General features: G+C 41.5%; 1 protein-coding gene across 2 annotated transcripts; it reads right to left on the bottom strand.

The window, feature by feature from the left end:
• Positions 1-7,245: 7,245 nt before the first annotated feature.
• NMS (neuromedin S) lies at positions 7,246-13,845 on the bottom strand. Of its 2 annotated transcripts, XM_054628258.2 has the most exons (8): positions 13,754-13,845; positions 13,584-13,639; positions 13,173-13,223; positions 12,007-12,066; positions 9,344-9,379; positions 8,896-8,937; positions 7,883-7,913; positions 7,246-7,397 (listed from the first exon to the last, which is right to left on the bottom strand). In XM_054628258.2, the coding sequence occupies exons 1-8, from the start codon at positions 13,824-13,826 to the stop codon at positions 7,381-7,383; spliced, it is 366 nt and encodes a 121-aa protein (XP_054484233.2). In that variant the 5' UTR covers positions 13,827-13,845; the 3' UTR covers positions 7,246-7,380. The 2 variants fall into 2 exon arrangements, with proteins under 2 accessions (XP_054484233.2, XP_077030811.1); XM_077174696.1 differs by lacking the exon at positions 9,344-9,379.
• Between the last annotated feature and the right edge of the window lie 201 nt (positions 13,846-14,046).

A 14,046-nucleotide genomic window follows, 5' to 3' on the forward strand; every position in this document is an offset into this window, starting at 1 on the left:
AACTTGCTTTTCCTGGTCTGGTTTGTGCACTTATGGATGCTGGGGCTCAATACCACTAATTTACTTCTTTGTCAAGTATTTTGCTGCTCATTTTAAGGCATTTTTAAAGTGTGTAATAAAGTTTCTAGAATGTATCACTGGTCTCCTTTTCTCATAGATGGAAGAACAGAAAATGAAAATCTAAAAAATAGCCTAGCATAGCACCTGATTAACTTTTTAGAAAGTCCAGGACATGCTTACTTTTGAAAATATGTTGCAGGGAAGTGTTGTGAAGCAGGGAGAGGAGTCAAGACACATGCTGCTGTTCCTGTGAACTTTTCTTCCATCTAGCACAGATTCATCGTGCAATTAGTTCAGTGTCTCAGAGGATAAGTCTACTTTAGAGGTTAGTACCCTGTGTCTTTAAAGTCTTATTGCTCATAAAACTGTAGTGAGTATCTGCTCCATCATTACAGTAAGTCTCTATCAGGGCAAAGCATGCAGAAAGTGGTGGAGCTATGTCTTCTCTCTTAACACAGATGACAAATTCAGTGTTTTTCTATTGTACAAAGGTATCAAGAACTTGAGAAGGGGTCTACTCCTTCTTCTTCCCTCCAAACTCTGTTGGTTTTCCTCTATGGATTGATAATTTTTTTTAAATAGTAATTTTTGCATCTTTAAAAAATAAAATGACCCTTCTACATTCAGGGGCATTTAATTTACTTTGGCTGTCATTAACAAGCAACAGTTCCTCTCAAAGGAAACTTGCTCTGGTGTCTGCTTTATAGCATATTCTTCCTCACAACATAGTCACTGCCTTTTTCCTCTGTATCAGGATGCTCTGTGCTGGTGCAGCAGACAGAGAAAAGGATCAAGCAGAAGTTGTTGTTGAGAGAAATAGTTCTGAAGTGGTGAGAAACTGAGATGTGGGAATGGAGATGAAAATGCTGTAAATATAGACTAAGAGATACATGAAGGAAAGAGCAGCCTAAGTGTCAGCAGGAAGTGAATGTAAATTTTGTTTGAGGTAGCATTTCACAATAGAATAAAGCAAAGAGTAATTCCCTTTTTGGCAGGAAGAACTGGGTGATACTCTTTTGTTTACACTATAAAGCTTGTCAAGCAAGAAGAATGTCAGGATACTTTCTGGCTGTTCTGGCTCTGTGTTTACACCTGCTGTCCTGTTACTTACACAACAGCACTCCTGATATTTTTTAGACATATTCTTTCTTCCACAACACTTGTTAAAAGTTAATGCAGCTCATTAAGCTTTGAACCAGCCCTTGCAGGGGCCACCAACAGATCAAATGTTCTGCTGCTGAAGAAGAAATAAACACAGTTATAGCTCTTCACTCTTGATGGGTTGTAAGGCAGCAGTAAAGTTATAGATCCTCAGAAACCTGGGGCTAGAACAATGAGAAAAGTTGGTTTGTTGTGGGTTTGTTTTGGTTTTTTTCTTGGAGATGTTGCCCCTTTGAGAGGGGAAAAATGCAGAACTCAGCACCTGATTTTGCAAAACATATGCTGAGGAGTACTTAGATATTTACTGGAGTAGCACTAATTACACTGATAAATAATGATGCATGCATGTAATCATAAAACAAGTTTTCTTCAATGATAAAGTATCTCATTTGGTTACAAGGTAAACTGTCAACAAATATTACTGGTTTATTATGGTCATCTATGTCTTTATTTGTTCTAAACATAGGCATTGGGAACAAGTTCAGACAAATACCCAAATAATGAACACTTGGCTTCCTTGGAAAGTTGGGGTTGTGTCCAGGTTGATTAATAGGCACTCTGGATGATTTTGAACAGAAATGCACAGAGTATCATAGCAAAATGTTGAGGCTAAGTAACCATACCCTTTTTTTCACAAAGGGGAAGATAGAAAGCTGTTATCTTAGTAGTGAAGATGCTTAGCTTCATACCCACAAGTAGGCCTCTGTTCAATAAAGTGCTTGGTAAGTATGGAAATCATACTCCTAGGTCTTTCTAATGAAATTGTGATAAAAACTTTCTTTCATGTAATGCAGTATAGGAGAGCCTCTTCAAACTTCAAATACAATAGCAAGAATTTTGCTTGTTCTCTTGATCACCAAAGTTTGCATTTACTTTGATGAAACAAAGCATTAATTGCATGGTACTTTTGCACGTGACTAGTTCTCATGTCTTATGCTATAGGTTTCAACTTAGCTCAGTGACCTGTAGCTGAGGCTGGTCTGTGACTTGGTTACAAATCAAAGCAAAAATACTCATTCAAAACACAGCTCCTCTGGCATCTCTCTTGTTACTGATGCTGCAAAACACATTTATCTTGATGTGGTGTTACTTCCTAACTCAGTTATGCCATGGCTCCAGGGTGTCAAGGAAAATAGATGTCTTCAATAACACCCATTAGAGAATGTGTGTACGTGGTGCTCCACAATTCAATGAAGTGGTGAGCAGATGGAAGCATGGGGGTGAAATGATGCCTGGAAAAGCTCTTCTGCTTTTACCTGTCTAGAAGAGAAGACTGAATGCTGTTGACAGATGTTTTGGTTGTGCAGGGTGATTGTAGTTCGCTCTGCACTGAGATTTGTGTGTTTATAAGCTTGATATCTTCTGTCACTTTCACGTTCTCTGTAAGGAGAGGAAACAGCCCAAGTTGTGGCCTCAGAGAGGCTTGTCTTGGTGAGCACAAGGGATGCACAAGGTCTGAACCCATTTACTACCAGAGCTGGTCAAGCCCAGCACACCGTGGAGAGGGGTAGGGCCCAAAGTGCCTCTACTTTGAACATCCCAAATTTGATGCTGGCCTTGCCCTCTGCTGACCGATCCCAATATTGCAATTCCTAAACACCTTTGCCCTCTTGGAAGTCAGGTGTTGCTCTTTTGAAAGAGTAGTGAATTTGTGTTATAATCTGAGATTATCCATAGTCTGTGGAACTATGCAGACTACACAGAGCTGGGAAAATGAAGGAAATGATGTCATATAAGACTACTGATAATTAAAGGCAATTTTTGGTGTTTTTCATGTTCTCTGGTGGTGTTCCTGGAGAGGCCATGCTGCCCAGCAGGGTAGGTGGCTGTGGCACCTGGTGCTATGCTGACTGAGGCTCCTGAAATTTGCTTCTTTTTGGATGGATCACACATGATTGCCTCTGGTGCTCTGAGGTCAGTTCACACACCTTCTATATTTTGGCATTATCTGCTGGAAGTTCTAGTCCATGTTTAGGTATTTTTCTGGTGGATGTTTAGACAGCTGTACTCCAGAAGCCTGTATTTATGTGTAGGCATCTTTCAGTGCCACAATCCAGCAGGTACTATCTGAATGGCTGTTTAGTAATCCCTGGGTGAAGAAGCTTTGTAGTAAATATATCCAGAATTCTTTCCTTTCAAGGTTGCCTTATGTTCTCATTCAGACTTCCTCTATTGATCTTTCAGCAGGTTGAAGGCTAATAGGGAGATGGTGTTTGGTGTACAAGGCTCTTTGCACCAGAGAAATGTCAAAACTTTAGGTGGTGAATCATAACCTGCTATAAGATCAGTCACAGTTTTGGTTTTGTACACTGGAAAAGTTGATCCAGAAATGACTGAAGGAGACTTAGTAGCTCCTTCTAGTTGTTCAGTGCAGAAATCTATCAGAGCAATAAAGACAGTTTATGCAGTCCAGCTCAGTCAAAGATATGTTTCTACCCTGTTTAATAAGGTAGAGGAATAGCAATTGCAATGTGGGAGTTGTCTGGAGCAAGTAAGTTTTAAGAGTGATTGCCCTATAAGCAAGTGCTAGATATCCTGGGATCACTGCTCAACTCTAAAATCCCAGCAAATAAGTAAACACAGGCATTGATGAATGGTGGCAGGAATGGTGAGTTTAAAATTAAGCATTTTATCATTCCTCACCTCACACTTTCCTTCTTGCAAATCAACCCCACTTCATTCAGGGTTTGAACTTTCCTTGACCTCTGCCTTTCCTCTTTGCTGGTTGTTCCCCTCTTTCTTCTCCTGTATTACTCTGTACATGAAGCCTCACCCATATTCAGCAATGCAACCCCTCCCGTGTAACAATCTCTACAGTTTCTTATTAATTTCACATTGTATTTTGTGTTGTCTTCAACATTATATTTGACTGTCTGCAGTTACCCATCCCCTTTGCTGCAAAGCTGCAACTGATTATTCTTCACTATGTGCAATCACTTCCTTTCATCCTCAGTGAGCTGTACATATTTTTTCCCATATATATCTTTGCCAGGGTCATTCTGAATGCTGACTCTGTCCTGCAGCACTGCCATCCCTCGCAGCTTGCAGTCACCTCAAGATTTGCTAAGTGAGCTCTTCCCTGTGGGAGCTGAGCAGGGAGCGAGGCTGTCCAAGGCACAGGATCACGAAGGGAGCAGAGAGAGGGAACTAAACCACTGAGAAGGTTTTCCCCTTGTGCTTCATGCTCTGTCTCTGGTGAGCAAAATGTCGTGAGGCTGGGCAGCACTTGCTCCCCCACACATGAGTGCATTTCCAGGTCCCTCGCTGTGTGCTCTGCTGAGCAGTGCCTGGCTGAGCCCAGCTCCTGCAGGCCAGGCTTTTAAGGTCCTAGGCCAGCCCGAAGGGATTTTTGAGTCAAGTTAGGTGGCACAAAGATGTGCACTCCTGAATATTCCTGCCTTTCCAAGAGTCCACCAAGCTGTTCTTAACCACATGCTCTAAGCTGTGGCAACTGGTTTCAGGAGTTAAGTCCTACCAAAAAATTTCCTCTTTGCAGCTGAAACATGTTGCTTCTCAGTGTAATTGTGTGTCCCTCCTTTCTGCTTTTTATGACGAGAGGATGGATGGATTTCCCAATTTACTCTTCTAAACACACTTAGTACTTTCAATATCTAGATTTGTTTCTTCTCTGCCTGACAGTGAGAACTGAGTTTTCACCTCTTTTTCTTGCAGAAATGCTTCTGTGCTTCTGATTGTTGTCACCTGTGTCTGTGCTCCTGAATTTCTGCTGTGAGTTTTGCAGTAGGATATTCAGAAAGAATTTCAGGCCAGAGATGACCTTTGCATTTCTATATTATTAATTTCTCCTGTTTTGCAGATGACATTTGAATTGCTCCAGGAAGCAAAGATTTCCAATGAGCAGTGAACAAGAGCTCTTCTGTGCTTCTTACAGAGGAGCCACAGTTACTACAGATATATGACCAAGAAACCTAAGATAGGCTCTCACCTGCAAATTACCACCAATTTATCAACCTTATTTAAGTTTCAAGGCTCAAGCAGGTGTTATTCTTGAAACCTGTTGTGGGTGATGGAAGCCTTTGCTGACTGCAAGAGGACAGCATGGGTTGCCTGTGGTACAGTACTGCTTCAGTTTCACCTCAGCCATCTTGTTTACTTTCCCCAGCAGGATGGGGAGAGAATTGAAGGGGTAAAAGTGAGCAAAGCCATGGGCTGAGATAAAGACAGTTTAATAGGTAAAGCGAACCAGAACAAGGAATTCATTCACTGCTTTACATCAGCAGGCAGGTGTCCAGCTATCTCCAGGAAAGCCAGGCTCCATCACATAGCTGTGACTTGGGAAGACTAACACCATCATTCTGCAGGTGTGTCCCTTTCTCCTCCCCAGCTTTTGTGGCAGAGCATGACAGCATACAGTGGGAGATATCCCTTTGGCAGTTGTGTCAGCTATCCCAGCTGTGTCACCTCCCAACTCCTTGTGCACCCCCAGCTGCCTCACTGGTGGGGTGGGAAACAGGAATGAGATTGTGCAAGCCCTGCTCAGCAATAGCTGAGATATCCCTGTGTTATCAACATTGTTTTGGTCAAAAATCTAAAACAGCACCATAAAAGCTGCTATGAAGACAATTAACTCTATCCCAGCCAAGACCAGTACAAATACTTATGTAGAACTGAGCAAAATTTGATACTTTTCAGCTTTGGTCTCAGATGAAACAAGCCAGAAGTGCCATTGCAGTGCTTTTGAAATCATTATCTCTTATTTATTTGCATTGCCAGAGTGCATCCCCACCACTTGTATTTGGCTTAGTTGTTCCTTCCAGAAGAACATCCTAACTACTTACAGATATTTGAGAAGCCAGAGGAGCCAGCATCCCTTTGGTAGTTTTTCCAAGGGCTTTTAATTTTCCTACAGGATTTGACAATACACTGAACAACAGCTGTCTCCTTGATGACCCTCCTATTCACTGGAGGGTCTATTGGATTCCCCTGAGGGCATCCCTCCTCTAGGCTGAACCAGACCAGTTGCCCTTGCATCTCCTCAGAGGCAAGTGATAGAGTTCTCACCCCTTGAAGGCCCTCACTCCAATTTTACCATGGCCTTCCTGTATTCTGAGCTTCCAGACTGAATACTCTGCCTTACATGCAGTCAACAATTCCCCAACAACTCATCCCTTCCCTCTAATTGCCAGCCAAACTTCTTTTAACACAGCCCAAACTGGGAACTTATCCACATAAAACCCCACCAAAAACAACCCCACAAAATGACAAAACACAGGTATCTCAGGGTTTGTTTTCAAAGACAAAGGTGTCTCCAAAGCTGGTTCACATGCAGCTGTGCCACCATTACTGGAACAGTACTATACCACAGTAGCCAAAGAGAAGGAGTGATAACAAAGGGCTTGAGGAAATCAGTGCTCTGTTCAGGAGTTGCAGCCTCATTTGTATCTCCAGCCCCCCAGTTTTACTATGCTCTTTTCTTTCTAAGGAAGTAACTGCTTAGTACCTAAAGTTTCGTGCCCATAAATGTCTCCACATACCAAAACACTCCATACAGTGCAAGCACATCAGCTGCACTACATTTTCAAATGCATGATTTTAGAAAAAAAGGGCAGATGTTCAGAATATTTCCCAAAAGTGCCTCATTTGTGCTTTTTGATAGCCAGTAAGGCAAGGCTGAAAAAAATACATCATCTGATCAAATAATATTTGTATGTAGCTGCAGTACTTGTTCCTCTTATTTCAAAGTGCCTTGGATTCATCAATTATCACACTTGAGCACTTAGTTACTCAAAATAAATCATTAAAATGTCCATGATGATTTTAGTATAGTGTTGTTCAGGATGCCTATTCTGAAATAACAGGGAAATATATTATCTAGTCAAAAGGACAAGCTTATAATTTATGACCCTATTAAAAATGATGTTATAAATTTCACTGTTGCATTTGAAAATTGTCAATATTGAGATGATGGATTTTCTTTGATTACAGCTGGCAGCAGGCAGTGCTAGACTATAGCCCAAGGAAGCCTAGTATGTGTTTCAATAAAAAAAAGGACAACAAAAAGAATTACTGATTGCAAATTTATTACATGGAACAGCAAATTCCAGACAACTGAGTAACATAATAGACAACCAGTGCAATGGGAAGTCTCTTTCCTTTATGTAAACCAAGTCATCAAGCTGGTAAATGAATCCATGAACTTCATATTCCACGATATTCTGAAACAAATTAACACAGTATCAGATTTTATGTTGAGATGTTGATCTGGATATGACTTAGTACTCAATTCTGTACATCTGGTTCTTTTCAAAGTTAGAAATTAAATAGCTTCAGATTCTAAAACCAGAAGATTTTGATATTTGAAGGCCTAGAAAACCACCCAAATCTGTTATTTTTACTCAAACATGAATCCCTTTCTTCTCACACAGTTCCCTTTGTACCATGTTTTAACCATGCTGACCTTATTTTAGAGTATGGAAGCATGACAAAGAAAACCATCCCTCTGTCAAGGGTGTGCACTCTAAGTCTCTGAGCATGAAAAAGCCCTACATTTCTGTCAAGACAGCTCTTAGTGGCCATATGAAATGTGTGTATCTAGGTTTGTACTAGGTTTGTATTGCTTCTCAGTACCTTCTTTTCTCATGAGGGTCATCATTGGTGAAACATCAGAAGAAATTCTTGACACTTTTGGTTGCCTACTTACCACTGCCTTCAATAGTTCTTCCATTTCGAGGCTGTAAAACATAATTAGATGATTGTAAAGAAGCAATGGACTACAGACTTATAAGCACACCAAAATACCTCCCCATCATGCAGATAGGGTGCTATATAAAACTGCAGTGAGATTTTCTTTAAAACAACATATCAAATACAAGGGAGATCCATGCAGGGTGAGTTATGCTTTCGAATATGAGAAATTTTCATTCAGCCTCTGCCCAAAAAGCTGAACATTCTGACCTTAATTATTCTCATTCAGGATTTGGGTTTAAATTCATAAGGGTAGTAAAGGCACATGCCTAAGAAAGAGCATGTAAATACCAGCACTGAAAGAACCTAGATGAACACACTTGAAACAACAAATAACTTGAAATTAAACATAAATGACAGCTGAATTGGTACTCTGGTTACCTGATGTGACCTACTTTACAGTATTTTAATTTTTTTTAAATGTGTTGAAGATATTCCTAAAAATTAGTTTGGTGTTAATCAGAGTGTATCCAAAGCAGCACACTGGGCATCTGACCATGTCATAGCTCAGCAAGCCAATGGGTGAAAAATGTGAGAGAAATTATGATAGTTTTGCTTTGGCTTTTTACCATTATGCAGTGTGACTTTGCTTCCTGGGCAGACCTTTCAGACCAGGTGGGCACTCAGCTCAGGCACATGTTTGATCTAATTTATTTAGCATCAGTGCACCTTGACAGTCTCACAGATACAAGCCACATGGATGATTTGGCTCAAGATAAAACATTAGCAGAGGCAGATCTTCAAACAAAAAGAAGTGTTTAATCTACCAGTACCCCAGATCTCATTATCTTGTCATCTTTTAGTCAAACCAGAGCTTTTTGAGCAAATGGCTCCCTAAGCTTTCAAGCATAGGGATATTTGGCCTCTACTCAAAACAACTGCAGCTAGAACTTGTGAAACAGCTGCTCATCTGTGAACATATAACAATGTCTGAGATTTACAATCTTTAAAACAAAGAGATTCAGATACCCTGAAAAGGAAGAAAGGCCGCCCCAGAGTTCCATGACTGTCCTATAAAATCAAACACAAACAATAACAAAATACTTTAAACTCAATTCCATAGATCTGTTACCAAATTTTACTATTCTATCAGAATATTGGTAATGTGGGGCCTTTTTCAGCAGCATGCAAACAAGATGTTGATAGTCCCCAATGCCCATTCATCTGGAATGCTGATTAAAAACTAATGCCTGAAGGACATGGTGTCTAATGTAAATAAACTAGATTAACATAATTAAAGATTCACAGGGTTTAGAAGAAATATAAAAGGAAGCTTTACACGTAGGGTATGAGCAGGGTCAGCACAGATCACTTCCCAACCACTGGAAAAACCCAGGCTGACTTGAAAAGGAACAAGGAAAGGGACATACTTCCCTATCCACTGCTACTGCCACTGCTTGTCTTCATATTTACATACCTTCTTTGCAAATTTTGCAGAAGCAATCTGTGATTCCTGCAAGTGGACACTGTAGGTTAATCAAGGTGCTGGCACGTTTTGGTTTGTTACAGTGACCCTCTGTTACTGATGAGCTTGGAACACTCCATGTGAGAAGAGAGAGAACCTTACACTTATCACAGACAGATGTAAGAACAGCAGCAAATGGATCTTTTAAAAGACTGATGTGAAGCCTTGCCTGGAAGTTACTCAGTTCATTTCCATCATTCAACAGGCTTCCCCTGCTGTACAGCAAAGTGCAGCTGTGCTCTGGGGGGTGAGGCAGAGCTCAGCCTGGAGCTCCACTCCTCAGGCTTGAATTGTACTGATAGCTCTTATCTTGTTAAAATGGGGCTGCTCTTCACCTTTCAGACTGCCCTTGGTTTTAACCCAGGAAAGACTGCTGGGTTTAAGCCTTCCCCTGCACTCTTTATTTTTCAGAAAATTGCTCATTTTTCTACTCACACTTACTTTAAGGAATAGAAACTTTCCCCATGACTTTATGTGAGCAGACTGAGTTCAACACATGATGCAGCCCTGAACCTGCAGCCTGGTTTGGGAGCCCTCCTGCCCATGACACAGCAGCCAGGCTGTATGCTCCCAGCCAGCCAGGAATGGGATGGCTGTGTGCCATCAGTCACCCATCAATGACTGGGTTGAGTTACCTGGAGTGGGCTTGAGAAACAAACACGTGTCATGGGCAAGAATGTGAAAATGGGTGAGAATGCAGGAAAGCATGTGGGTGGGAAACTGCAGAGAAGGAGTTTTAAAAGACAAAATACACAAGCAAGAAACAGGGAATCATGGTTCAGGGTATGAGAAGAGGATTTCTTTGGTTCAAGCTGCAAGACAACAATTTATAGAGCGACTGACATCAACTTACAGGGCTATGAAATATTAGGGAAACAAAAAATGCTTGCTCAACCAAGGTGCTGTAAAAGATGCAAAGAAGGAGACTACCACAGAGAGACAATATGAGTGCTACCTTTGTTCTGATTTGATTATTACACACCAAGCAAAGATAGAGACTGGCTCATGACTCAGCCTGCAGTTTCAACTATCCTAATTTATAACAGGTGAGAGATTACTATGTGGAAGAAATATGGTAAAAACTGAGCTTTTAAATATCTTTGGGCTGGAAATCTCAAATACACAGGGAAGTGACTGGACATTGATGTTAAATATTCTTAGTTCTCACAAAACATTTTAAATTCCCCAGGTGGGGTTCAAGTCCCATTCATACACAAATTGCCATGGACTTTGCCTTTCACAGTGCTGAGGCTTCATGCCTTCTCTTAAAACCCCATCTACCTTCTCTGTAAGATCTGTAACTGACTAATTTTTTTTTTATTCACAGAAATATAGAATAATGTAGAAAGTTACATTCAGCTGACATTAGTAAGATTTCATGACTCTTTCATTGGGTTCACTACATACAGACTCATGTTTGTAGAGTCTTCTGAAGATTCCTTGTGGGCTAAGAAAGTAGGACTTAATGTAATATGAGATTTGATCAGCTGGGTAAAACTTCACATGGTTCTTTTTCCATATTTCACATGTTTTATCTGCTGCTTTACTCAGACCACACCTAGAAATCATATTGCAGATGTGTAGCTCATGTTTTTTGAAAGGCTATTGTATGAGATTCAGCTTCCAATCTTGAGAAAACATAATTTTTTTGCAAAGTTAGTAATTAAAATAGTAACTAGGAATAAGACTCTGTTCAAAGTTACCAGATGATTCTGGACATTCCCTCATTGGCTAAGCTGTGGAAGCATAAGAGTAGATAGTGAACTCAGAAACATTTATTAGACTTTATGACTAAAATGCTATCATTTTTTATACAATCAGCTTCAGTATTGTAGACTTTAGTGACTGCTTCAGGAAAGCATGCTTGGAATTATAATAAGCTAAAGACACTGGCAAGAAGAGATACTGAAATGCATTTCAAAATATTGTTGTTTTGAAGGCTCTACTCCTGTTTTGAAACAGCAGAGGACTCAGCCTCTACAAGTAAATTGGCCTTTTTAGCACATAGCCGGGGCTGAGTGAATTTTATGGAAAAGGTTCTTAATGAAATGGTGCTAATAAAAAAGTGATATAAATCAGAACTGATACTGAGGTGGGTCCTTATATGACTGCACCAACAAAAAAAAAGCTATACTCAATAACTCCTCAACCTAATCTCCTTACTCTGAATCAGAAACACAAAAAACCCCAAACACAAATAGAGTATTAAAATCAGTAAATCAACTCATACACCTCCATGTTCAGCATAATCTAAGGTTTGCTATTGAGCCAATGTTATGTATATTTTTAGTGTATTTAACCCTGTGTTATTCAAAACTGAGGGTCAGCTTAAAATACTGACTGTAAGTGAATGTTTTGGTTCTTCAGCTCTGAATTGGTGAAAAAAACATCAGTTTCATATAAATAATGTAAAGTAACTAAGAATTACATGCAAACTACTGACAAGAAGAAAATCTTTTATACGTTTATATACCCTCCTACATCTCTTAAACTGTTACAATATTAGATTATACATTATTGTTTAGAGAGAAATGTCAGAAAGTTGGTTGTGGAGTGGTTGCTTTTTAAGTTTAAGAAGCGGGTGCTTTGGAACAAAGCAAGCAATTACATCTTACCTCATTTTTATGCATGCTGTTAAATATGGAATAACAGAGATCCAAAACAGTGCTGGAGATCTGAAAAAAAACAACCATACTTTAATACATTTACTGGGAGAACATGGTGTACATGGTTTGATTAAAAACAAGGCTTGATTCTGATCCCAGATCAATTTAGATTGAGCACACTTCACCAAAAACACTCAGAGTATGGGAAAACTTACTGATGCTATTATGAGATGAAAAATTACTCTTTTATTTGAGGAGAATACACACAATACAATTGTTGTCAATACAGTCTGGTGCTATAAAGAGATCAAAATCAGCCTCTTGTATTTAAAATGCATTTCTTGTATTTAAAATGCTAGTTCTAGGGGTAGCTTTGGTTTTTGGCATGTTTAATCTATGCTCATTTTTAACTACAAGCCTTTTGGTCAATCAGTATTATAGTCTTTAATCATATACTGAAATAGACTGTCCCATACTCATTGTCACTGGACAGGGATTTGCTTATGCATGCAATCACATTAGATGAGAGCTACAGGTTCAAAGGAAGTGAGGTGTAAGACACCTGAAAAACAGGCTCTGGGAACTGTTTTCTACAAGTTTTGGTTCACAAAACTGTAACATTTCAGAAAGAAAAAATATCAGAACAAAATGTTCAAAATTTCCAAATACTTCCCGATCCTGCAAATATTTTTCACCCTGCTTTGAAAATGAACCTTGGGCTCGATATTAAATGCGGTGCAGCTGATCTTCCACTTTAAAGTGTTTGTGAGCCTTGGGCCAGCAGAAATTATCTGTGAAAACTTCCCCTTGCTCCCCCTCTCCTCTGAGCACCCCAGAAAAACCCATCCACCCATGAAGGGCCGAGCCAGGACCAAACAGGACCTTTAAATCCTGCAGAACTGTCTGGCACTTATTACTACAGTGTTAGCTGCTATTGGCATAATATTGGCATGGCAAGAATGGGGGAAAAAAGTGCTTTTCTTTAGGTCTGCATTAGCTTCACAAGGAGGAGAGCACACACACCAACAAACTTGCCCTGCTCTCCAGAGCTGCTGGCTCTCTGGCGGAGACTCTGCCGCCTGCAGACATCGATGCTCCAGGTTATACAGGACAATTAGTGTGTCTGGAAGAGAGAGTCTCAGCACATCAAACACATTACACAGGAGTCAACTTACCTGGGGTTGATCGGACATTTCCATCCATTGACTGAAACACAGTGCCAGTTGCTTTAAAAAGTAAAGAATAGACATTAACAGTGTGTCCATTATACCTTCGGACCTGTGTTTCTGCTCGGGAAGTCGGAGCTGGTTTGTTATTAGCCTGTCCGTCTTTGGCTGACCCAGGTGTCCCATTCTGCACCCTGCTGCACTCCACACCCCTGCCCATACCTGTTCCACCAGGGCGCCAGCCTCCCTCCTCTCTTTACCGACCCCCAGGGTACTCAATAAGGTGTTCAATAAGGTGTTGCCAGTCCGTTGCCGATTTCCTACCTCATTTCCCTGCCACAGAGCCTCGTTTCCCACCTTCCCCGTGTCTTCCCTACCTCTGCCCGTCGCATCGCTGCCGGACGCCAGTGCCAGACGTACCTGGTTCGGGGGCAGCTCCAGACCGTCCCGGTAGCGCGAGAAAGGCTGCGGGAACCCTGCGGGAGGGACACGGCTGCGTTGGGATGCCGCGGAGCCCAGCAAGGACGTGGCTCCTGTAGAGGAGCCGATCCTTCCCGGGTTCTCCCGCGTTCCCCCGGTGCCGGACGTACCTGAGCCCCGCGGGAGGGCGCAGAGGCAGCAGGCGGCCAGGAGCCAGGGCAGGGCGGGCGGCGGCGGGGGCATGGCCGGGCGGGGATGGACGGACAGATGAGCGGACCGGCGCCTTTATGGGGCCTCGCCGAGCCCCATATGGAGCCGCCGAGCCAATGGGCGCCGGGGCGGTCCCAAGCACCGCTCCCACTGTCGCTGCCGGACCAGCATTGCCGCCCCCGCCGCGACGAGAAACCCCCGCCCCAGCATTAGGGACCCCACTCTCCACCCCCTAAAACCCTCCGTCAAAACT

The sequence above is a fragment of the Agelaius phoeniceus genome, chromosome 2 (genome assembly GCF_051311805.1).
Source record: "Agelaius phoeniceus isolate bAgePho1 chromosome 2, bAgePho1.hap1, whole genome shotgun sequence".
Lineage (NCBI taxonomy): Eukaryota > Metazoa > Chordata > Aves > Passeriformes > Icteridae > Agelaius > Agelaius phoeniceus.